The sequence below is a fragment of the Amphiura filiformis genome, chromosome 10 (assembly GCF_039555335.1).
Source record: "Amphiura filiformis chromosome 10, Afil_fr2py, whole genome shotgun sequence".
In the NCBI taxonomy this organism is placed as follows: Eukaryota; Metazoa; Echinodermata; class Ophiuroidea; order Amphilepidida; family Amphiuridae; genus Amphiura; species Amphiura filiformis.
Genome location: NC_092637.1, coordinates 57,576,203 through 57,603,296, shown reverse-complemented (window position 1 = coordinate 57,603,296; position 27,094 = coordinate 57,576,203). Strand labels below are relative to the sequence as shown.

The following is a 27,094-nucleotide window of genomic DNA, read 5'->3' as shown; positions in this document are numbered from 1 at the left end:
TTTCAATTTGTGTTCAATTTCATGAGCATGAGGATTTTTTGGGAAAGAGGCCAGGAAAATATGGGAGAGGGTCCGATTTCATTGCGATTTCGCATATGTGTTACAAACAAACCAATGAAATAATGTACCTATTTATTCTTTCGATAGGTCCTCCTGATTTAAAACAGTAAGCTTACATGTTCACAGAATGTCAATGAAAATGATGGGGTAAATGTCGTCTTTTTTGCAACAACAATATTAATTTAGTGTGCCAATATATTGACACAATTATTCCCTACATTATTTCTTTGAAGTATCAGCTAACACATGCATATCAAAATTTTATGAATCAGCTACGGGAAACATTAAAAATAATTTATTTCATCTCAGCATATCAGAGGCCAAATGGTCCAAAATGGAGTTCTGAGATATCCACACATTTAGTTTCAAGTACTCACATTTTCTGCTATTTCACAGTATCAATTCACAATCCCATAATATTCCAGGTGCAGTGCTCCTGTATTACTACTGATAATCCTTACTGCATGGGAAGTATCAATTGATTTTCACAAAACTTGCAGAAATTGACAAATTTCTGCCAAAACTTCCACACTATCTATTATCATGTTCAAACCATGTGCTAACTTGTTTACAATGCTAGTTAGTGTTGCCAGGGCCAAGGTGATAGTACTTATTTTATTGATTTTGTCTAGTATAGTGCTGGTTGAATACTCATGCTCCACTGTACACATGCTTCAGTGATTTTAGCAATCAAATGAAAATGATAGGGTTGCCAGTTCATGCACTGGAATAATAATCACTATAAGGGGGCACATCACTAAATAAATGTCCCATTGAAATACATGTGAAAATACAATAAAGTAACTAGGTGCATAATAATTATGAGTCCTGGGGAGGGTAGAATGGGGGAGGGGGAGCAGTTGTTGGCAAACATTTACAGTGCATCTTTATAAGGCTTAGGAAACACTACAGAAACATTCAAATCTGCATCATAATATCTAGGCCATTTAAAGTTTCCACATTGGCAAAGTTAGGCTGGCCGAGAGCAGGGCCAGGGGAGGATGACAGGAAATGTTGGCATACCTTTTAAAATCTAACCCACGGGCCTCCCATGTATATTTGGGATTCCCCCTTCCTCACACCTTCTCTTTCTTCCATGAGTTACACCAAATGCGGAAGGATTTAGTGTAGTGTCCCCTTAAAACAAGAACTGTCTTTAAAAAAGAATTAGTGCTGTGGGATATCTAGAGCAAATATTGATACACAAAAATAATTTAAAATATACTTTGTTGATACAATTTTTTCAATCTACATCTCTGAGATGTTTAATATATACATATACTTCATAAATAAAAATAAAAAACAAAAGACAAGTTGAGTGGAATTTTCACCCTCCGTAACCTTAAGCAGCACAGACATGGCAGAAGTGCAGCTAAAATACGGCGGTTTAATGGCATAATCTGAGTTACATCAGGATCAGTATCTTAATATTGATGGTGAAATAACAGGGAACATGTTAACATGGTTACTCGTTTCACGGCGGTATTGTAGAGGTTGTCACACATTTTCACGGTAAGCTTTAGCCACTCAACTGTGTGCGTGCTTTGTGCATTCAATCAAAACAAAGCAAGGCCGGCGTAGCCTTGACTAGAGCCTAGCCTACATTTATGCCTAGGCCTATGCCTTGTGTTTAATGAACAAAGAATATATTAATGAAGGATATAAAACAAATATTACTGCTCTAAATTCGGGATCTGGTGGAATCTATTGGTCCCCTCGGTGAACTGGAGACCGTGAGCCTACTATTTTCCCTCGACCTGGCGGTCTCAGGAAAATAGTAGGCTCACGATCTCAGTTCACCTCGGGGACAATAGATTCCACCAGATCCCTCATGAGCAGTAAATATTTGTATACTACACCCCTCAATAAATTAGTGACTATTTTTGCATTTATCTCAAAAACTAATAACACCCTGGTAACAAAAGTTATGTATATTATAGGGGCAAGGAATCCAATTACTACACTGAAATTTCAGTGACCCAAGACAAGCGGTGCGATACTTGTGATAGAAAATGAGGTAGGGGAGAGCGGGGAGTGTTCGCCCTATTTTTTTCTGACCAGCCTAGCGATGTCAATTTTAAGGTTAGGGATGACCTGATTAGCTCATGTGAAAACCCTATGTCTTAGCTATATACGACCACAATCCCAGAACTATAGGCCTTACAATAACAACAGGATAGAGCAAACAAAAAAGTTTTGCAAAGTGGCGAACTTGCCCCATATTGGGGCAGGTTCGCCCATATCAATGGGGTAAGTTCACCCTAATCACAAAAAAGGGTTTAAACATTGCATAACAATAACATATTCAATACAAACATTTAGCAAGAGTAAACAGGGCATTCATTCTCTTCTGGGGTGTCACTAAATTTGTTTGCAGGGGTCGGTTCAGGGTAAAATGTAGGGGTCCAAAGTGAGCTTAAACGTATCATGTTTACAACTTCGGGGAGATTATGGATTAGGACGTTAACGGTGGTATGAGTAATACTGATACCACATAACTTTAAAAAACATGCTTTTCAGTAGTTTTACCTTGTTAAATGGTATAATTATCAATATTTTGCATAATACGCTGATGGGGCAGGTCCGCCCTCCAGTTTGGGGTAAGTCCGCCCGGGGAAGCTATAGGGCGAACATGCCCCATCCTCAAAAGGGCGAACGTGCCCCTAGTGCACATTTTTATATTTTCTTCAGGGTATGCAAAATACAAATCGAATAAGGAGTTTATAACTGCATTAAATCTTTGACAAATCCCATATGTTCCCAATACAGATATCCATTAAAACCATCTGTATTTATGTATCAATGATAATACAACATTATGAATGCAAGAAAAAATTACATTTTGGTGTAATTTTTTTGTTTTGGCTGCAGTTCGATGAACACGTTCCTATATGTCGCGTAGTTAATATGAGAAGTTTATAATGACCTATGTCACCTAATTTTGCCATCACCAAATTCCCCGATAGCCGTAGTGCTGAGAAACAAGGGGTGGGCGAACCTGCCCCTAGGGCGAACACTCCCCGCTCTCCCCTACCGCTAGGATGTACCTCATTTCCTATCATATTTACTGAACCGCTTGTCTTGGTTCTCTGAAATTTCAGTGTAGTAATTGGATTCCTTGCCCCAATAATATACATAACTTTTGTTACCAGTGTGATATTATTTTTTGAGAAAAATACAAAAATAGTCATAAATTTACCACAGGGTGTAGCACCCCCTTAAATGCGACTAGCGCATATTTCAGTACTATAAACACGTGGTACATAGCTATGTACATGCAGCTGATATGCCTATTTTATATGGATATGAGTTACAAAATAGCAAGGTTTAGGTCAACTGACACTTAAAATTGGATGTAAGCATGATGTAAGGAAGAAACATAGTATACCAGTCTATCCTAACGACTGACACACATCCAAGGTTTTAAAGACCTTAAACTTTAGTAAAAATGATTCAGTTAATAAGTCCCACCAATTGTAAAATTAACATTTAAGTTACATAAAATATTAAGCAACAGTTAATGATAAAGATATACATGTACAACGGTTGAACATTAATAGATCCAACCGGGTTGGTCGAATTGATATACATTTATTGACATCATTTTTTAGGTCAAAACCCATTTTGCTGTTGATTGTAATACCAAATTAGTAGTGCAGTAGGTACATGTAGAACCCAACAAATGTTGGGTATAAAGTACCCAGCAAATCTACACGTGTATTGTGCACAGAAATGCCCTCAACCGTTGCTAAAATGTTAGGTAACAAAATGCCCAACATATCTTTGTCTAATAGTGTAAAAAAGACCTTAAGCTTTAATAGTAAACATGATCAATTAATATTGAGTTAATATGTCCCATCAATTATAAAATTAACATTTAAATATAGCTTCGACAATAAATTCTATAAATTACCCCGGGTAAGTTCCTATAGTGTGTTTTATGACATTTTAACAAACTGTTTGTACCTCTTTTTATACTTACTGATCAGCTTCTTTACAAATACCTTTGGACGATACACCAGTGAATATATCATCTCCTAATTATCCTGCACGGTATAATAACAGTCTCGACTGCAGATGGCGTTTAACGTACCAAACGGGACAAGGTGTTACAGTCAGATTTTTTGACTTTGACACAGAGGAGCGATATGACAAGGTAAGTACGAGACTTTTCAAATTACAGGTGTCATTTTTAATTGATACAATATTGCAATGATTGCATATTTGATTAATAACTGGATGTTATTAGGTTGGTTAATCAAGGAGGATATTAATAAGATCATCTGAAAAGCCGATTGGCCAAAATGAATATTTTGTCCAATTTTGAACCAATCAAGGAGGGTATTAATTAGATCAGAATTATGCAAGTGTGACCATGAATAGTTTAAAGCCTAATCATAATTGGCAATTGGAATGAGCATTTCAAGTTATCAACCAATCAGTCATGCTGTTAGATAACCAGTAGTGTCCAGGGGGGTTAAAATACATTAATGTCAGACAGGGGCGGATACAGGATTTCGAGAAAGGGTGGGAGGCACTCCTGAAAATTCTAAAATGTAAGAAATGGCCGCGAAGCGGGCATCCCATGGCGTTTGCGCGACAAAGGAGGGGTCTGAGGGGGGATGTGCCCCCCTCAGAATTGAGAAACTTTTGAAAAATGAAGACCCAATTGAAGCCATTTGGAGGACCATTTTGTCACTATTATTGTATAAAATTTTAGTTTGAAAAAGCCTAAAATTTGCAAAAAGACGGCCCAATTGAAGTCATTCGTGGACAAGTTTTGACTTCGTGTATAGATTAATGGTTTATGTACACATAAAGTTGTGCGACACAGGGGAGGGGGTGTCTGAGGGGGAATGTGCCCCCTCAGAAATGATAAACTTGTGTAAAATGAAGACACAATTCAAGCCATTTGGTGGACCATTTTGTCACTATTATTGTGCAAAATTTTAGTTTGAAAAAGCCTAAAATTTGCGAAAAGGCGGCCCAATTGAAGCCATTCGTGGACAAGTTTTGACTTCCTGTATAAATTATTGCTTTATTGTACCCATAAAGTTGTGCGACACAGGGGAGGGGGTGTCTGAGGGGGATGCCCCCCTCAGAAATGAGAAACTTTTGCAAAATGAAGACCTAATTGAATCCACTTGGTGGACCATTTTTATGCACTAATAAATATGTAAAATTTGAGTTTGAAAAAGCAGAAATATAAAATTTGCGAAATGACAGGCCAATTGAAGCCACCTTTTTTCACTGTTATTCTATAAATTCAGAGTGCTGGGTGTGAAATACAGAAGCAAAAACGGGCAGTTGTTTATATAGGCAGGGGGTGTGTGAGGGGATGTTCCCCCTCCTAAATTTGGAAATTTTCCAAGATGAAGGTCCAATTGAAGCCATTTGGTGCATCATTTTTACACTACAGGGTGTAACAATAAAATATGTACAATTTTGATAATAGAATGATACAAGTATGCCGCTTATTTTTTGGTTTGATATTTATGTCTATCAAGATAATTTCTTAAGCCACCAGATAAGCTTTGTTTCAATAAAATCGATGGTATACAAGCGAAGATATGGCCAAATATGTAACCTAGTCTTAAAACCGCTTGGGCCACTTTTGTCTAAGTGTTACAAAAGTGACTGAATAGATTTGAACCATGGACCAGTTGGACGGTGCTCTTATGATAGGTAGTTTTGAACAATGGAGTATTCGAAGTGGTAGAAATGTTTACATAATAGAATATCTCCTTGAGTTTTTGAAAGTCACAACTAAGCACTGACATAACCTCATTTCCTAGAAATCGTGGCTGCAGCTCAACAACTTCAACCCCAATTCAGGTTGGAAGAGCGTATTTTTATGGTTGTGACATTCGGTAGCACAATGGAGTCAAGCAGAATCCATACGATTGTTTATAGCTTATAGATTTTCCAAACTAACGTCTTCCATCAAGACATACGATTACATAGAACTATGAGAAGTGTGTAGAACAGAAATGCTGGCAACATTGGTCACCCCAGAACAGCTAGAAGCCCAGCGGAATTTAATTTCAAAATGTTATTGTTTTGTACTTATGGATGTAAAAACTGTTCTCAGTTTTACCAATGATATCTCAGGGATATGAGACATTACTTATAAGATTATTTGAAAGAAATTTCACGACTTCCTTTATTTTAAAAGAAATATCATATCATTATTAAGTTCATGATAATTATATGAATAAACGCCACTTATAATTATTTTGTGTCAGTTCTTTGATGTTTAATGCATGATAAGCATATCTACGCGGTTCAAACTTGATATGCGCAAACATGGCAAAAGTGGCCCAACACGTTTTCTGGACGATTTAATTAATCGGACATAACTTTCGAACACAAGCTAGTAAAGAAACGAACTAAACGCCTTCTTTTAGCCAAGATATTACTGATTGTATTGCATGTAACATTTGTGCCATAACTCTTTTAGTTTTTTCCTGAGAATTCAAAATGCAATTGTATACATTTTATTGTTACACCCTGTATACGAGTATCTAATGTTACACTGACACTTTATAGGCCTAAGACTCGGAGATTCGCAATGCATGGATCGAAGTCAGCATGGAGTTCGTATTAATACTGACTTTGGTGACAAAATGTGACGGGCCCTGCATCATCGACGGGCCAGCAGTAATCAACAAGCACTGCCTAAAAGAATCACAGGCGTATAAACTAGTATTATAGGGCCTACTTCTGATATAGACCAGACTGTGAGCTATACTGTGCGGTTTATTTTGGCATAAGCAATTTAACTTTTCCCTTCTCCTTTTCTCTTCACTTTTTCTCCTTTTTTCCTCTTTCTCTTCTCTTTCTTTTCCTCTTTTTTTTTGGGGGGGGGGGGCACCCATCCTGAATCCGCGCCTGGAGAGTGCCAACCGGTGTATGATACTCACTACAGATTTATCAGGCTATATAGGCCCGAAGATTTTCTTTCTTTCTTTTTACGTTGTTCCATTTTCTTTTTTCTTTCTTTTCTTTTTCCCTTTCTTTTCTTTTCCTCTTTTCTTTCCCTCCTTCCCTTCTCTTTATTTTTATTTTTTTTGGGGATCCGCCAAAGGGGGGGGGGGGCACGGGCCGGCTGTGCCCCCCTCTAAATCCGTGCATTGTCAAATGAGAGGGTATTTCTAGTTTCGAACTACAAAGTGCAGCTGCTAATGGAATATAATGTAGGTCTTAAGGGAAGAGTCGTTTCCTCCTCTCATCCTCTGTTCCTCTCTCCCGGCTCCCTATAGGCCCTATACCAATTTAAATGATACTTTGTATCGTGTTTTATTACCAAGAATATTGCATTATGGATGGTGTCTCGCGGCACTGAATTTTTCAGACAACTGAAAACAGTGAAAAATCTAAAGTCCGTATGCACAAAAGAGTTAGACCTGGTCTAAGTGGAATTAAGTCCCAGGAGAAAGGGCATTTTCCTTTACATATGCTTAAGGGGGAACTACACCCCTGTGGTAAATTTGTGACTATGTTTGCATTTTGCTCGAAAAAATAATAACATACTGGTAACAAAAGTTATGTAGATTATTGGGGCAAGGATCCCAATTACTACACTGAAATGTCAGTGACTCAAGACAAGCAGTTCAGTATATATGATCGGAAACGAGGTACATCCTAGCGGTACCTAATTTCTTATCATAAATAACGAACCTCTTGTCTTGGGTCACTGAAATTCCAGTGTAGTAACTGGATGCCTTGCCCCTATAATATACATAACTTTTGTTATGCAAAAATGCAAAAATGCAAAAATAGACACAAATTTATCGAGGGGTGTAGTACCCCCTTAAGTTATTTTGTATTATATGTTTTTGAACATTCCATTTAAATCTTTAGAATTTGCTATATACTCTAGAAAGGAAGTAAGAGTAAAGAACCATTCATGGTGGAATTAAATACCGTTTCCTCTTTTGTTTTAGCTGATATTAGCTCCAAGCAACTCCTCCGATGAAACTTTGTCATATGATGGTAACAGACTACCTCACACGATATACTTACCTTGGAACGGAGAAACGTGGATCATGTTTGAGACCGATGGCGGTGGGCATAGGGGAAGAGGTTTTCTACTTCAAGTGGCTGCAAACCGTGAGTTAATATAATGATGTGTAATTCATCGTAGAAGTCGTGATGTAACAGGAGTAATTAGTATAAATATAGGTAAAACAACTTTTGAATGTATTGCCCTGCACTAGACGACGATTTTACTCTGCATCGCACCATTAATTTGATATCAAAGAATAGGCAAAATGACACGGATCGTAATTCAATAAATTACTCTCAACCAACACAAGTTTGGTATAGGGATCAATTTGCCTTCGGGAATCTGAAAATTGACTTATGTTCATACCATACACCATACCCAGCAGCAGTTTGTAGCCCTCACAGACTTAATAGTGTAACGCGACCAGCCGGGGCAATCACTTTGAATAACCAACAGAGCCCGAAAGTGCTAGTTTATACCACTTTTTAAAGGACATTTTCTTGAAACCTGGTATAAATTTTAGGCCCTACACTGTGAAACCGCCCACGTCAGGGGCCGGGTCAGGGGGTCCTAGGCGTTGGGGAACATAATTATGTTCTTATTATTTATAGGAAATCCCGTATGCCTACCAGAAGAATACGTGTGTAACTACGAGCAAATATTTCGTCTATGCATGGATACCCGTCATCAGTGTGACTTCGTAACAGACTGTGATGACGGATCCGATGAAAAGAAATTGTGGTAAGAATGTATTTTGAATAAATAGATTTTTCATCAAACGTTCACACTTATGTATAATTTAACTAAAACAAGTGCGGACATTTTCTTTCTTAGATATTATTGTTATTCTCCTTTGAATAAACGTAACATTTTGGTTAACTTTAGCCATTAGCGCCAATCCGGCTTGAAAGGTGTGGGTGGGGGTGTGTGGGTGTGTGTGTACTGGGTTGGGGAGGGGAGGGGTGGTGACACTCGACTTGAATTGTCAAAAAGTGGCTGAAAAGAACAAAAATGGGCCATTTTGCCAAAAGTCGGGGGGGGAGGGCACATCCCTCCTGTACTGGATTGACGCCCATGACTTTAGCAATTACTTTCATTGATTATTAAATTTTCAATGAAGCGTCAAAGTGTATAATGGAAGGCACTCACAAACGCTGTTTTTGTGGGCGTGCACATGATTTAATTGCTCTTATTTGTTTTTGTGCACACTTCATTTCATTTTTTAGTTCAGAGCAATTAGTTGTGTTTAGTTTGCATTTGTGCTGCACTCGTGAGTATTATTATTAGTAGTAGTATAGCGCAGTAAATGTTTTTCTTTTTTTCTTTCTTTCTGTCTTTCTTTCTTATATTTTGTTCATGGCAGGTTTTTGTTTTGATGAAGAAGTTACGCTATCGCCAGGTGAGGTTTGGAACATCACATCACCCGGCTACCCTGGGTTCTATCCTGCCGATCTCAAGTGTCCACCGTACCATGTCATCGCACCAAATGAATCCATAGCTCTGCGTGTCATGTTCTTTGAAACAGAATTCATATTCGACCTGTTTTCAGTCAAGGTAATACATTGACAAGTTTGATTTATGAGTTATGATCTACCGGCTCAAGGAGCCATATACTATTATAAAGTCTGCACAAAAAGTAACGCAGCTGTTATAAACACGCCTATTGCTTCAGATCTAATAATTATTTTCACAATATTTCAACATAAAAAGAAGGATGATTTATTTACGCGTATTTTGATACCCAATTGGTCCAATTTTGTTTAATATTAACAATACAGCAGTGTTTTGAAAGAAAAATACCAGAATTGAAAAGTTGCAGCTATTTGTATTGATTTGAAATAAGCGCGAAGATAATGGCGGGCTTTATGTGCTACAGTGCTGGCATAATAACCATTGATCGCTGTAAACTGCAACTTTTAAATTCGGGTATTTTTCTTTAAAAGGACTACTGTGTTGTTAATATTGAACGACATTTGACAAAATCAAAATGCGCGTAAATAAATCATCCTTCTCTCTATGTTGAAATATTGTAAGAAAAAATATTAGTTCTGAAGCTATAGACGTGTTTATAACAGTTTTAGTTTTATAAACAACGGAGCTACCAGGTCGAGTTAAGACGACATGGTAAAAAGGACACAATAATCACCTCTATAATAATGGTCAAATAGTAATATACGAGCTACGTCACGTCTGTTTCATCGCATTGTCTGAAATTGATTCAATACCACGAACGCATGTACAAGTGTAGCCCTACCATTAAGTATTTTATAAGATAACATTCGTTTTTCTGTACTTTAATTTTATATCTTTATATTTAGCCATACCTTGAAGCTGATTACAAGAAGTCGTTAGTTATTCAGGGAGTCCGTGCACCAGATAATGTATACACGAATAGAGATCAAGTATGGTTGTTTTTCGAAAGTGACCTCACAGAGAACAATGTGTATACAGGATTTCAAATTGAAATATCTGCTTCCAAGTATAATAGTAAGAACATATTTACCAGTGTTTTTTTTTTTTTTTTTTGTATTATTATTTTTACAATTATAAACAATGGATCCGGAGTAAACTCCCCTTGTGCACCCAGCCATTTTGTCCAAGTTCCTGATGATTGACATAAGCAATATTGACCTTTTCGGTAAATCCCATAAGCCTATGCGAGTACACTATGGAACTCGTCATTTGACATCACGCCGATCTGCACCTATGCGCACGTCGTTTATCGAACATCGTCAAATGACGAGTTCTCAGGTTTACTTGCAAAGGCTAATGGAATTGACCAAAAAGGTCAATTGGCATTACAGGTTCCTAATGCATTGTGGGATGATTTGGTACATCTGAACTCTGACCTTTTGGAAATCGGTAAAAACCAAAGATATTGTAATCGCAATTACAATATTTTCCTCTGTAATTTTCAGGTGCTGTTACTAAGGTCAGAGGAACAGGTCAGAGGAACAGTAGCAACAGATGATAATTAAGGATGTAAACTTGTTTGTATTGAGATCAAGAGTTTAATCATTCTACAGATGATTTTAATGCAATACAATATGACTTTCCTCTCCACTTGTTTTGCGCGAGCAGGCAGGTTGAACTTCACTTAAACACGTTTAAAAACCCCTTTAAAACCAGATATACCAATAAAAACAGTTATACCAATAATGTAATATTATATGGTATATATAATGCCAATATATAAATTGAGGCTTTTTTTTTGGTTCAACTGGTATTTTTTTACCATATAATTATGACTTATACTAGCATGCTTATGCTTGAAGCTAATCTACTCTAAAAAAATTCGTCTTCTTGGTATTATGCATTGTTTTGAATTGTTATGGTAATGAGATGCTAATGATCTCACTGGGTGTGACTTGCTGGTAAAAATCCCCATACTATGCTTTTAATTTGTTCTGTCCGTTTGCAAATTTGCATCTTTGTAAAGGGCAGTGAGGAACAATGTGCTGTATATATCCCTTGTATTAATATCATTATCAATTTAAAGTTCCATGTACTGTGGCGTATAAATAAAATAATGTCGATGGACGGATTCCTATCAACACCGTAGTAACGTTATTAATCTTTTCAAACATTCAACTATTTTGTATTTTCATTTTCATTTTTGTTTTTAAAACAGTTTCCGATTGCAGCAATAACCTTTGGCCATGTAATGATACCTTCCTAACCTGTTACGATAGAGACTATCTATGTGATACGTTGATGGACTGTCCGTCTGGTATCGATGAACGCAATTGTGCTGGTGAGTAGACCTGTATTAATTTTGTATGCTACATTGTGTACAGGCCTTGAAATAAGAACAAAAATCCAAGGGTCCTCCGGACTCTTGCATTTGAAATTTCAAGGGTTCTCACCAATTTTCAAGGGTCCGACCCCGAACCCTTGCCTTTGAAATTTCAAGAATGAGAATTAGCTACGGCGATCCGGGTTGAAAAGTTGATGGGAAACTAAAATTAAAGTCTACTCAGGGAGCTGTACGTATTATGTGATTCGGATTTTTCAGTGGAACAACAAAACTAGGATTTTTTTGCTCTTTGCTTGGTTCAATTTTTACGGGTCACGCGGACCCGTACCGTCGTAAATTTGCGGGTCCGCGCCTACTTTCACGGGTATTTGACGCAAGGACGCGCCTTATTTCGAGCGCTTATTGTGTATTTATAATGACATAATGGGATATTTGAAATTAGGCAATTAAACCGTCAGATTACAGTGCACTTTGTATGAAATGTTACGTCGTAAGACTAGTGTAGAGAAAGTCACTAACCCCTAGTCTTGTCCGCTGCCCACTTTGTTAAGAAATTGAAACATAATTTGTTTGCAGAATGTCTGACCACAAGATATAAATGGTCGGTCACAGCATAGACCCTCCCTCGGGTCCGTGGAGAACGACTGGTAATGTAGATTACATAGCATTAAAAATCAACCCAATACACGGACCCTCCCAGTCTGTAGGCAATTTGACTTCCAGCTCCCACAAACTGCTGGAAGTTCACTTTTACGGATTTGGAGTCACGCAATCTTTCTATATACCACGTCCATGTTTTCACTACATTAACGTTTGTGTAAGCGACTAAACAACGAAATTGTATCCGACCAATCAACGCAGCTTGGCAGCGCGGGGATATTTGAAAAGGCTTCCCTAGCTAAATAATGTGCAAACATTTGCAAACCGCACGCGATAATGTACGCAATATGGACAATAGGCCTAAGTCCGAGTCAGTGGTTGCCTTTTATTATTGCGCGTACCATGGGTCTATCAGACGCGTGCCACTTGAGCTCAATACCTCTCAGTTGTTGACAAGTGTCCCATCCGATCTTGCGTCACATCCCCGGGGGGGCACTCAACTTGGAAGTGACGGGTATGTGCCTACCGGAGTCGCGAAGTAGGGGCCTATCGGGTACAAAGCGTTATTTTAAAAAGGGGGTCATTGGGTACAAACAAAATAAAAAAGGGGTCATTGGGTACAATATTTTGAAAAAGGGGTCATCGAGTATAAGATTTTTAAAAAGGGTCATCGGGTAGAAAATTTTGAAAAAATGGAGCAAAATTTTGAAAATTTCGGCATAATTTTGAAAAAATGGAGCAAAATTTGACAGTTTCGGCATTTTTTTGTTCCATTTTGATGATGCTATTCTAGAAAAAAGGGGGTCATTGGGTAGCCTCAACCAAAAAAAGGGGTCATTGGGTAGCCGCAACTAAAAAAAAAGGGGGTCATCGGGTATGGCTTTTAAAAAAGGGGTCATCGGGTATAGTCGACTTCAAAGAGGGGCCTATTGACAGGCACATACCGTCACTTCAAAGTTGAGTGCCCCCGGGGTCACATCCGCAGCATAGCTTTGTGCTACCATATTTGAATTGAAACTGGGGCGGGGCTTTCGTAATTGACATCGGAATCACCGTGCTTCGTTGAACGAATATTTGGAAGTGAGATCTCTAACAGATTGGACCAGTCTCGGAATCAGCGCTCAATGGACTTTCGCGTTCACTTAATATAATACGAGTATATTTCTATATTGCTGCATGGTTGACTGTGGTGGGTGTAATTAGTGGCGTCGATTTGTGGATGAAGAGGAATGGGTTTTGGCATTGAAGAAAATAAGGGGGGGAGTTGGCATTTTTTTTTCATAGGGCATTACGTAATTATTTATTGTTACATTATCCAGAGATGGAACCGAACCGAGACTGGGGGCCAGTCTAGTCACAGCACAGTGGCGTACGTGAAGGACACCATTTCGTAATGGAGTCGATACTACTCCACTGTTAACTTTCAGTGGCCCAATCAGGGCCGGATTTACCATAGGGCCAGATGGGCCCGGGCCCAGGGCCCCCAAATTTTTGGGGCCCCCAAAATTGCCCTGTTCAGTGTGCATCTTCCATTTTAGCCGAAAAACACCAGTAACACCAAAAAATGCAAAATTTTGCGCGCGAAGCTCGCACTTGCCTATTGTATAGCAAAATTCGCGCGCAAATGTCCTAATAGAGTCTAACAACTTTACCACTTGAGTGCACATGCCTTCCTCACGGTGCGTTTGGGGCCCTCCAAATTTTGGCCTGGCCCAGGGCCCCCCAAAAGGTAAATCCGGCCCTGGGCCCAATTCCATTTGAAATTTTTGTAACGACAAAAATGATTTCTGTGTTAAATTTGGAAGTAGGGAAAGACGATTAACAAAAACGACGGACCTCTCAATGTACTTTTTATACACCAAGTTGCGTATTGAAGCCGGTTTTAGAGGATGTATCTCTCTGTGTATATCCTCCTTTGTATATTGACTGTTATTAAAACCATGTCTGATTGCAGGACACCATTTGGCTATTCCAGTTGAAATCCCTACATACCATATGGAAGACACGACATTAACCTTCACACAGGGAGTGTGATTTTTACTTGGGATTACCGGACATATGCATTTTAAATCTGCACCTCTTATGTAGATTTCAAATCTCCTGTGTAGGAGATTAGGGAGGAGTTTAGGTAAATTCTTCCATAGTGGCTGTATGAATTTCAACCGAAAAAGCCCCGTTCGTAAGGCACGTTTTTACAATTATGTTTTGATGAATCCAAGTGTGTCAACATATTGGATCCAAAACATAGTAATGATAAAATTGGATGGTTTACGCCCAATAGTTATTGGTCTAGCTATGAGTTTTAAAATATTGGACTCGACTACATCTCGTCCAATATTTTAAAATTCATAGCTAGACCAATAAATATGGGCTCAATCGATCCAATTTTATATCAATGCAAGATATTAATTATTGCTACTGCTACAGGTATCGTAAACGGAGAAACTCAGGTGGTAGATCTAACTTCGTGGAATACGACCACCTTAACATCTCCATCATATCCACTCTATTACCCCAGTAATATCGATGTCCAATGGCAGATCCTCAGTCCTCCTGAATCCACCTTGCGTCTAGTCTTTCTCAACTTCTCACTCGCTATCAACGAAGACTTCTTGTATATAAATCTAAACGATTCGAAACAATCAAGTGAACCCTTAAGGCGCTACACCGGTTCCTATGTGGAGAAGATCGCATTATTGTCGGATCGAGCAGAGTTGTGGTTGAGGTTACTTGCTGGTGATTCGAACTCTGTAGTAACAGGCATGGGGTTTGTGATTCAGCTGAATTTCACAGGTAATTATGACCTATGACCTTTAGCACAATATCCTACAATGCACCATTCCAGTGGTTACAACAAACAACCAATATCAGTAGAAGGTTATCCGTGTTATATAAGCGGTATATCCTATCAGCGAATGCTATACCTTGTGTTGGACTTTCAAAAAAAAGTACTTGCATCTGCAACCATGACTGTTTCAAAATAGCACGCCAATGGCCAAAGTCATACAGGTAACTCCGAAATCGTACATTGAATTGGTTTGAATGAGGAATACTACTGGAACCAGCGCATATTGTTAGAAGTGGATAACTTCTATTGATTCTATGTTGAGCTGGGTGTTGACTGCGCATTTAGTATTTATAAGTTTGAAGTTCAGCAAATTATCATGCCATTAACACTATATACCTTGTGCATGTTTTGGGGTAAGGCCAATGTTCATTAATGCGCTTTATAAATACTTATTTGTCAAAACATTTGGATATTCCTAAAGGTAAGAAAGAAAGTTTAGCAATTAAACATGTGATGTTAAGACAGTTGATCAGATTGGCCCGATTCAGACACATTAAAAATTATAAAACGTAACTCGTGTTTATAATATTATCTGAACAATAATTTTTCAAGTGTGTACTGGGACAGATTCCTAGGAATTATGTGGATTGTATGGTAACGATTCCATCTGTGTATTTTAATTAGACACTCCAGAGTGTGATGCCGAGGAATTTAGCTGTGACGACAAGAACACATTGATAACTTGTTTAAGAGCAGAATTTGTGTGTAATTGTGAACAACAATGCGTGGACGGTTCGGATGAAGGCTCTCAGTGCGGTAAGTTGTGCGTGGTTATTAAAGTCATAATGTACGATCTTATAATATGAAGTTGGTTAATTTTTTCAAACCTGATTTTTTGGCATATTTGTAATGTTTACACATGTCACAACTTGCACCTAAATGGAATCAGCCAAATTTGTTGTGTTTGTAGGTAAACAGAGCAAAGTTCGACATAAAGTCATAATTCAAGAAATTATGACTTTATGTCCGTCCGTCCGCCCATTTCAGCATTTTGAGTATATAATGACAAATTTAAAATTTGAAGGAAATCGTACATAAGCCTTTAAGGTTCTCAGTGGTAAGTTGTGGTGTGGTTATGAAAGTTCTCAGTGTGGCAAAGTATATACGTATTTTTCTTTTAAATAGACAATGACAGATTTTCTGTTCAAATATTTTGTGAGAAATATATACCACCTTCATCGAAATAATTCATTCTTAGTTTTATGTTATTTCATAAAGCAAATAACCCGATGACAATCGATGCGCCATCTGCCCGTGGGATAGGCTTGTTAACAACACCTGGGTTTCCGAATGTGCATTATAACAATGACATGCAGTGTTGGTGGCTTATCAAAGCAGCGAAATCAAACAGGTAAGACTTTGGTACACCATTGCACTGTCCATTATTAAGGAAGCTATTTTTATATGAATGCAAAGAAATTACTAACATCCATTCTGCCACATTAGTTCGACAGCACTGTGAAGTCACTAGACCCGTGTGAATACTATAATACTACTGCAAAAATTGTGTCTAGCATGGAGACGTGTCTTCAGAAGACATGTCTCAAATTAGAGTCATTGTGCAAGTCACATATCATAACCACATATCTTGTGGTTAGCCATGACTTTATGCATATGAGTCATGTCTAGTTTAGAGACATAGGAAATTGCGATAAGACACGACTCAAAGTCCTGTCTTTCCATAAGCCATGTCTCCATGCAAGACATGACTTGCATAAGGACATGGCTAAAAAGTGGCTTCAAAGTCTCGTCTTAAAATAGTGTCCTAAGGTAAGACACGATTTTTGCAGTGATATACATTTCAGCTGTTTTGTTTGCATGAGGCAAACTTGGCTAGCTGTTGTGTCCTCACAATTCAATAACGACTATAGCACATAAAGTTTCCCAAATGGATCGTTTGAAATAAAAACTTAAATTGTTTCTTATAAAATAAGCTCTGGGAATAAAATTCGTCCATGTAGACCAAGTAGACTACATGTATTATGGTTTTTTGCCCTGCATTTTTTTCTGACACCAACAGAGGGCGTAGCAATTGTAAACACATGCCAAGCGTGACTATACTTGATGATGAATATGTGGTTTAAATAGGCCAATTCATATTATTGTATATAATATTTCAGATTAAAATATATAATTTATAAAACATGCTTGTGGGCTTACTTACAGGATTGCGATAGCGATTCACGGTCTGGCACTGGAATCCAGATTTGATACTTTATCAATAGAAACAACAAACGGTACAAAGAAAAACATTGTATTGCTCACAAGAGAGACAAAATTAACACAACTGACCGGTATGGAGGATCAATTAACGGTGGCGTTTGTATCCGATAGAACTGTTGTTGATAAAGGTTTTGATATCGAATACTGGCAATATGATTCAATTAGTAAGTAGAAAAAGTATCTGTATTCATTAATAGACTTCACCGCAATAATAATCTGACGCTAAACCATCAGATCAGGTTATCTGTTCAACAACAACAACAACAACAACAACAACAACAACAGCAACAACAACAACAACAACAACAACAACAACAACAACAAGAGTAACGATAACACGATGGCAACAACAACAACAGTGATAACAACAGCAAGGTCAACAACATGTAGATAAAGTTCGTGTTCCTGTAAGGTCATGCTAAAAAGGTACAATGGCCGTCTTCCGTACAACCCAAGGAACCACCAATGTACTCGCATTCATCTCCTCGTGTTGCCAACAAACAACAAATATTTTTTATATATCCATAGCTCCGTCGTGTGAAGAAAGCGACTTCCAATGCAACAGTTTGTCTTGTGTTAAACAATCTTCGCGATGCGATGGCATTGATGACTGTTTAGATGACACAGATGAAGAAGGATGTGGTAAGTCTTATTTTGATGTACATGATGCACTCTGCGGCTCAGTTGGTTAGAGCGTCGGGCTAGTTAGAACTATGTGGCTCAGTTGGTTAGAGTGTCGAGCTAGTTAGAATTCTGTGGCTCAGTTGGTTAGAGCATCGTGCTAGTTAGAGCTCTGTGGCTCAGTTGGTTCGAGCGTCGTGATAGTTAGAGCTCTGTGGCTCAGTTGGTTAGAGCATCGTGCTAGTTAGAGCTCTGTGGCTCAGTTGGTTCGAGCGTCGTGATAGTTAGAGCTATGTGGCTCAGTTGCTTAGAGCATCGTGCTAGTTTGAGCTCTGTGGCTCAGTTGGTTCGAGCGTCGTGATAGTTAGAGCTCTGTGGCTCAGTTGGTTAGAGCGTCGTGCTAGTTAGAGCTCTGTGGCTCAGTTGCTTAGAGCGTCGTGCTAATATTACGAAGGTCGCCGGTTGTTGTTGGTTTTTTTTTAACGTATAATATGCACTGGCTACTCTGGGGAAATATTAAAATTTGTTAATCCTATTAACCCAGAGAACTAAATATAACAATTTTCATCATGTACACTATTCTTCGCACAGTTATATTTTAGTCATAGCAAAAATATTTTAAATATAAACTAGGTACTAGTAATAGATGATCAGCCTTGTATTTAATAGTATGCCATCTGGTATGTGTGGTACTTAGCTGTTACGTGTTGAGCCAGTCTATCAGTCTATGGTTTGCACAAGTCTTTCGTTAGTTTAAAATGATCTATTTGCAAACTTATTTTAGATGACGTAATATGCCAGGACACATTCCAATGCGATAACACAACGTGTATAGTGAATAGTGAAGTGTGTGATGGTGATGCTACGTGCAACAATGGAAGTGATGAACACAAATGCGGTATGTATTGATCTTGTTTGTTATTGCTTTAGCCGTTTGTAAATGTAAACAAATAGCATAATGCTGTCATTTAGGTCTGGAATAGATTTATTATAAAATAAGTATGTTTTTAGTAATTTGTACTTAGCGGGCGTAGCTAGGCTGTGGCGCCAGAGGACAAGGATGCCGAATAGTACCCATCCCAATTCCTGAAACGATTGCGGCAAAAATTTTAAAACATCTTTCAAATGACTGAATGGTTAAAGTGCGCGCGACGAAACTTTCACTTTAACCGAGGTTTCAGGTTTTCTAGGTATTCTGCATAATTCTACATTTGAATATAGTTATCATTTGGTTTACACAGATGTCATCATGTGCCCTGAGGATTGTGCCTGCACGTATGAAGACGAACGCCTTGTTATACAGTGTCTACAGGGTGAGACAAGATCCACACATGGCGTCTCTGATCTACCACAGATTACAAACGACTTGTAAGTACATTAATTCACATCTGCCTTCCCAACAAAAATTATGTAATATTTATAAATAACAAAGCAGATTAGGTCAAATTGACCACGTAGTCAGATGAGTGCACATGGTTCACCTTTAGGAACGTGAGAAATTCGAAAATCGATTGGGGCACTGGTTTGGAATGAGAAATATATTACAGGGATGGTGTGTGTGCATTATACATCTTCGTCATTTAAATTGTAAGGCTTAATTTAAATCAGTCCTCTCCCAAACTATTGGTATCTGTTTTGCAATATAATCATTTGTAATAATTTTAATAAGTTGAAACAGTGAATAGCATTGCAATTCGTTAATAAACCAATAGGACCAATGTGCAGCAACTATTGTCTTCAATTAATCTTTACAATGACACTAACTATTTCAATCTTTTTACATGTGTTTCATCTCGCGCAGGGAAATAACAGCGGAAAACGGATTTTTAAGGCCAGGGATTTTCAAAACCGTACAAAGGCTGGAAAAACTGTAAGATCATTGAGGATTGAAAATTACTTTTTGGGTGGGTGCGGCGTGCCGCACCCACCCTGTATTCTCTGACTATTGACCTACTTTTTCACATGCCGCAGTGTTGAGAAAATATTCGTGCCGGTTATATCCCAAACACCCACAGAGGTGATAGTTTACGGCGAGTTTTGTAATTATTACTTGATTTTGATATGTAAGTAATACGATAAAGTCGTCATAGGCAGTAATGTGTTTGTATTAAAAGAAATAACAAAAATAATTATTTAAGTAATAGAAATACTATTTGGAAATTGCAGCAAGATTTGCAGATGTTTTTATTTGAACAGTACCAGTTCACCAGTTTTGCTAGTTTTCCTAATCTTTGGGCTAAATTAATAGCATCGTGAAGGTCATATATCATTTTATACTGACAGCTTTGGTATGTACTTAAATACAGCTTGTATGTACCATGTGTTCAGTGTGTACATAGGCTATTTACTTTTCAAATCTTGTGACAAATAGTGTTTGCTGATGCTTGTATAAGGTATTATAGACAAATTATTAGAATGCATGTGCACCAGTAGAAATGGCCCAGGTTGAATAAAGTAAATAAACATAATGAATGAATATTTTATTCCCTGGATTATTTTTGTTGGGACAAAATAATGATATAGTTTGACACTTTGAAATATAGTTATGTTAATCATAATAAAGTTACAAAGTTAAAAAATAATATCGAAATATTGTAAAATCAAACATTTCCCCTCATAAGTTGCAATACAACATATTGAGGAAATTGATATGACAGATTTTTAAACTTTGATATGGAAAGATACCCCAGCCCTGTTGTCTCACCAGAGAAGATGAGCAGATGTCTTTCTATCTGATGATAAAAAAACCTCTAGGTATGATTACGAAAATGTTTTAAATAACTATTATCTACAAAAGTTTTATAACCATGTTTTATATAAAATGTTAACATAAAACGTCTTGTGTTATGATGTGAAGGGTTAATATAAAAACAGGGAAAATCTGTTCCAACTGACCAGCAGAGAACAAAGGATAAGCAATAGATCAGATTTAAATCAGGGAAAATATGACACAACCTCCAATGGGGGAATAACAAACGTATAAAGTTAAAAACTCTTTTAACTTTGTTTATACGTTTTGTGTTATTCCCCTATTGGAAATCGATGTTGTGTCATATTTTCCCTGTTTTTAATTGTGAACTTGACTTACTCATTCTTTCATTTCTCTTGACAATTTTTCATTTGCCCACCCTATTCCTTTTAAAGGAATTTTTATTAAGTTTTCTTTCAAAGAAAATAATTTTGTGTGGAATGCCAGAAAAAGGACCGCCTACTTTACTCGTTACCACTTTCTAAAATACAATGAACTTTACATATTTATAGAGATCAAAGTTTGTGTGAGCTTGCCAAAATTAATGTGCAGAAGGTATAGGGATGATGTGTGTTGGTGAGGGGTAGGGGTACTTGGAATGTTCTTGCATGTGTGCATGTGTTGTTCTATTTTCAAACAAGATATATTGATAACACTTACATACTTCTATTCTTGCTTACAGGACTATGACTATAGGACTAAACACCACTGTTAATGAAATACCACTAAGAACGTTTGATCGGCTGAACCATTTGATATATTTGTAAGTACATTATTATGCAAAGACAATGGCTCGCAATAGACAATTAAGGGAAAAAATGTTAATTGCGCATGACATGTTACACTCAAATTTTGTTTCTTGTATTATATATTTATGTATTTACTCATTTAAACTTTTCAGGAATCTAACAAAAGTTTACAATCTCGATATAGTACTTAACAACACATTTGCAGAGCTGACGTCACTGCAGGCATTGTGAGTAGCTTATAACATGCTTTTAAAGCATTCATAAGATGTGATAATCAACATATTAATAAGAATTTACACGGGCCATTACCAACAAAATTTATATAAAATCTGCGAACTAAAAATTTAAAGCTACAAATATTTATGTAATACATCAACAAAATGTGTGAGACACACAAAATAGAAATATATAAGCTGGAAACTAAGCTGAGAATAAGTAAAATGTGGCTGTTTCTTTTGATATTATTCGTTCCTTCCTTGTTTTTATTAGTATATCATTATTTTTATTGTGACTTTTAAGCATATTAAAAGGCGAAGAATAAATAATATATAATTATGATATTTATTGAATTGTATAATTATATATGCTGTCCAGTTGTAAATTATACAATGCGTTATGCATAAAAAACATCGTTTTAAAAACAGAAGTGTATCTGCAATAAAAAATAAAATGGAGATAGTTGCAAGAATAAACTTTCTTTTCCCGATGTGGAGAAGATTTCCAGTTAACATCAGTGAACACTGGACTACTCCTTAATCATGTTAATGTAAAATATGTTCAGTTATTTAGTTCCTTCAGTAGGGAGTACGTTTGTTTAATTTTCAGAATTCTATGGCAAATGCAAAATACACAATTCGAGCCTGGTGCACTGAAAGGATTGAATAGCCTCCAAACACTGTAAGACAAAATTTTGTTTTTATCAATTGTAAATATATTATTCACGGTCTCATTTCTAATTGTTCAGCGAGCCGCATTGTATTCACTTCACTAATGTAACTAAACTCAACCAATAAAGTATCGAAACGATTATAGATGGTCAGATTTATCGGGAAATGAAATATATAGCAAAAACTTACTTAATTTATATAAAGCGCAGCTTTCTCCTGCGCATTTTGATACCTCTTTTGTTGCTCTACGATATCATTTGGTCGAGTTATGGGCGCTTGAGTGGCTTCAAGTCGGATTTTGAAAGTTGCACTTAGCTCCTATTCAAGCCAAATGCGTTCGTCATGTACACACACACGCGCAAAATCAAGACAAAGATGTGCTTTGTTTACTTAACCATGAACTTTACTTTATTTTACTCATTCGACTTCCAACTTCAATACTTGCTACCCTTTACTTATCTCTGACTTATCTCATGAACTCTTTCTGCTGACATCTCAATACTTGGTGTGCCCACCATCACACACACGCTCATTTGAATTTGGCGGACAAAAGCAATGGTCATTTATTGGTTACAGTACAACGCATTTGGCTTGAATAGGAGCTAAGTGCAACTTTTAAAATCTGACATGAAGCCACTCAGGCGCCCATAACTCGACTAAATGATATCGTAGAGCAACAAATGAGGTATCAAAATGCGCAGGAGAAAGTTACGCTTTATATACATTAAATAAGTTTTTGCTATATATTTCAGTTCCCGATATATCTGACCATCTATAATCGTTTCGATACTTTATTGGTTGAGTTTATAACTGAAATACTAAGCATCAAAACTACAAAATGCGTTTGCTATTACGTTTGTAACAATATTGTTCGGTTAAATACTAATCATCAAAACTACAAAATGCGTTTACTATTACGTATGTAACAATATTGTTCGGTTAAATACTAATCATCAAAACTACAAAATGCGTTTACTATTACGTATGTAACAATATTGTTCGGTTAAATACTAATCATCAAAACTAGACATTAATGAGTTTGCTGGTACGTTTGTAACAATATTGTTCGGTTTCTACAAAGTCAGATGTTGTTTTATTTTTCTATGTCTATGTTTATTTTAATTTCAGGGTAGTTGTTACCGGCTATCCAGTTACTGACAAGAATAAATCGTTTATTGCAGATCAAGTGAATAATCTTCCAAAAATCACAACAGTGTAAGTAACCCGTGCTCTTGACCAATTATATTTCTTTCTCTGTTCCTATGACCCTATGAACAGTTTACTAATTTGTCACCTTCGCTTGAGATAATGGTTGTCCAACTACCGCAAATATTCGCCTAATGGCGCACTTGAGCTCATTGTGTCATTATTTGCTAGTGGGAATTTTACGGGATGGCACTTTTAGGTTGTGTCTAGAATTCCAATTATGTCTAGGGATTTTACAAATTCAGAGAACACGTGAAAACAGATATGCTTGCATCACATATCGGTATTTCATCATAATGTGACACCACATTTTTTAATGTCCCGACTACAGTCATTACTATTGAAGCGTATAATAGTAAATATTTTAATGTGTTTTTTTTTTCAATACATCTAGATACGTTGATGAAGGTCATTTATGTTGCGGGATTCCCGACTCAATATCATGTGTTCTACTAAAGTCTACATACTCCATGACTGAATGCGGTAGTATGCTGGGTAACACTTTCAAGGCGGTGACACCCGTTCTTGGTGTATTAGCAATCACAGGCAATATAGCTGTTATAATATTTCTATTTGCAAACCGGAATGTACAAATCGGACAGATACAATGTCTGCTGCTCATAAATCTATCAACATCACATCTGTTGATGGGAATATATATACTTATCATCTTTGCAAACGATATTGGATATGGTGAAATGTATCAAACGCTTTCCACGACTTGGCAAACAAGTAGAACTTGTCACGCAGCTTCGTTCGTTGCGTTTCTCGCCTCCCAGGCATCCATTAGCTTTTTGCTCTTGCTGGCTCTTGATAGACTGTTCAGCATTGCGACTCCCTTTAAAAGTATCCGATTTAATATGAAGTCAACGTTCGGAGCTGCTGCATTCGTATGGGGTGTATCTCTCATTCTGAGTTTGGTATATATATCACTTGTAGGTGCAGAAGATAAAAATGAATTCGGATTGTCCGATATTTGTTTTACACTACCATATTTCATAAAACCAAATCTTTACACCGTCTTTCTCGGCAATACGTCTAGTCAATTTAATTTACCGTTTTCACACCGAATGACACCTCGGCTTGGAAATTTATATCCAATATATTTTTTGGTATAGATTTTATATTATTATTTTTAATTACTGCAACTTGGATTGGAATTATCGTTGTTGGATTACGCAATTATCAAAATCGTATTACGCAAAATATGGACAATATAAAACTCACGATCAGGTTGGCGCCAATTTCGATTTTAAATATCGTCTGCTGCTCAGTTATCATAAGTATAGGATTATGGTCTCTAGATCCAAGCAATACGGTGTCTATAGAAACACACTCATGGTCAGTACTTTTTATTCTTCCACTAAGTTCATGCCTAGGCCCCATTTTGTATACTGTAGCTGTATATTTTGCTGAACTCGAAACAAAGGAGAGTTATGCACCATTAGATGATCAATTCGCGGGCGACCAAGGGACACAAATTGACTCACAAGTGCCTCAGGAACTAGCGTCTGTGGACGCTGAAGATAATGTTATAGAATTGATATCGCCAAAATTACAAATGGACTGGGATGGGGATAGAAAATTGTCGCACGAGGATAGGGTTCAAAGGTTAACGGAAGAGGATGGAGAATATAGAAGAGACTTATTAAGAGTGGACGGAGGGCATGAGGGTCCATGGGTGCAACAAGATGGTGCCTCAGCGGAACCTGACGACACAGAAGATAGCAACGATGGTATGCAGCTAATTACAGGTGAACATATATCAGATGGTACTAACTGCTGACCAGATCCTGTACACCATAGTATAAAAACAAGATACACACATAAAACGACGGGGTTAAAATATCAACTCTTTCACGGGGTCAGTTTTATTTCATCTATTCATGGTGAAATCAACCACGGTCGGGTAAATTTCTGTTGTTTGGCATCGTGTTAAATTGATCCCTGAAAGGGTCATATGTCCCAAATATAGGCCTAATACTTTTTCGGCCCACGGTCATTTTCTAATCGGGACCCCTGAATATAGCCATGTCATTTTTTTTTACCCTTAATAGGCCTATAGTAAATTTTAACCACAATTTGTGTCAATTTTTCACTATATCACCGGTTTCAAATTTGACCCTTCTTTAGTCGGTGCATAATTGACAGTCGCCTGCGGGGTCAAAAATTACCCCGCGCTTCAGACTCCGTATTGTACGTACAATATTGTATGTACAATACTTTTCGTGACGTCAAAAAGTATTACACGTGCAATAAATAGTATGTACCGGGAAAATATATATTTTGCTACAATCATAGGTTGCTTAATTGATACGGGTTGCCAAATTTCTAAGAGTTCTAAATTTAGTGAGTGCACGGAATGATGAACATCTTTTAATGTCTTCTTGTATTCAACCATATAGGTATCATAATACCTACCATGATTCAACTGTACTTGAATTATTATATAATCAATGGGCTAATATTAATAATAGTAATATTGTAATAATAATATAAATGGCACATTCAGATCTTATTTATTTATTTATAGATTTATCTATTTAGGCCTATCTATTTATTTATTTATTTATTTATTTATTTATTTATTTATTTATTTATTTATTTATTTATTTATTTATTTATTTATTTATTTATTGATTGATTGATAACTGATTGATTACTTGATTTAGAGATTCATTTATACTGATATTTAGTCATATATTGATTTAGAAAGTTTAGAAGTATTATTTGTAGGCCTTTGTATTTATTCTGGTTCTGATTTTATTGATACTGATATTTTTGTTAATTTTTAAAGTTTTGGCATAGCATTCGTTACATTATAACACGTTGTGTTATGAATTTGCAACACCTTTTTACATATTGATATCGTTGAGGCATGTTATGATAGGCCTACTTATGATCATCACAATACATCCATAAACGTGTTAATGCAGTAACCGTAGCGTTAGGGGCACGGAAGCCCCCCCCCCATTGATCTGAAATATTAGAAAATCCCATAGGAAAACTGTCGAAAACGGCTTATGCCCCTCCCCCCTCATCAGAACCGGATGCAACGCCTTCTATACTTTTTCATTAATTAATTATAGGCGTATTAATAGTAATGCGTTGAGTTTTTAAAAGTAATATCCGCCTTTTTTCTTTCTTTTGAAATGACATACGGTACTTGTTACAAAAACAAATCAGCATGGAAAACATTTTTTTCGTCAGAGGCAGATATTTGGCCTATTCAGTGTCATAAAGCTACAAAATAGACGATCTTTTAAAATCATTTTTAAATGGCTATTTATTTTCAACCTTATTGTTTGTATTTGTAATGTTCACACAATCTGAACATGTGCTTGTAGGACAACGATTTTGAATTAAACATGTTAATTGTGATATTT

At 36.9% G+C, this 27,094-nt stretch overlaps 1 protein-coding gene across 1 annotated transcript in view; it reads left to right on the top strand.

Annotated features, from left to right (window-relative positions):
- The window catches only part of LOC140162005 (CUB and sushi domain-containing protein 2-like), a 31,428-nt gene extending 5,549 nt beyond the window's left edge, over positions 1-25,879 (top strand). The window contains exons 2-21 of the mRNA XM_072185295.1: positions 4,050-4,216; positions 8,007-8,172; positions 8,680-8,809; positions 9,295-9,338; positions 9,432-9,622; positions 10,387-10,555; positions 11,700-11,822; positions 14,853-15,218; positions 15,898-16,029; positions 16,492-16,624; positions 17,440-17,660; positions 18,025-18,138; positions 18,902-19,015; positions 19,359-19,485; positions 19,919-19,987; positions 21,549-21,629; positions 21,768-21,842; positions 22,441-22,512; positions 23,631-23,717; positions 24,103-25,879. Coding sequence (XP_072041396.1) covers positions 4,050-4,216; positions 8,007-8,172; positions 8,680-8,809; positions 9,295-9,338; positions 9,432-9,622; positions 10,387-10,555; positions 11,700-11,822; positions 14,853-15,218; positions 15,898-16,029; positions 16,492-16,624; positions 17,440-17,660; positions 18,025-18,138; positions 18,902-19,015; positions 19,359-19,485; positions 19,919-19,987; positions 21,549-21,629; positions 21,768-21,842; positions 22,441-22,512; positions 23,631-23,717; positions 24,103-24,826 — 3,305 coding nt within the window. The 3' untranslated portion in view covers positions 24,827-25,879. The remainder of the gene's footprint in view (positions 1-4,049; positions 4,217-8,006; positions 8,173-8,679; positions 8,810-9,294; positions 9,339-9,431; positions 9,623-10,386; positions 10,556-11,699; positions 11,823-14,852; positions 15,219-15,897; positions 16,030-16,491; positions 16,625-17,439; positions 17,661-18,024; positions 18,139-18,901; positions 19,016-19,358; positions 19,486-19,918; positions 19,988-21,548; positions 21,630-21,767; positions 21,843-22,440; positions 22,513-23,630; positions 23,718-24,102) is intronic.
- The last annotated feature ends 1,215 nt before the right edge of the window (positions 25,880-27,094 follow it).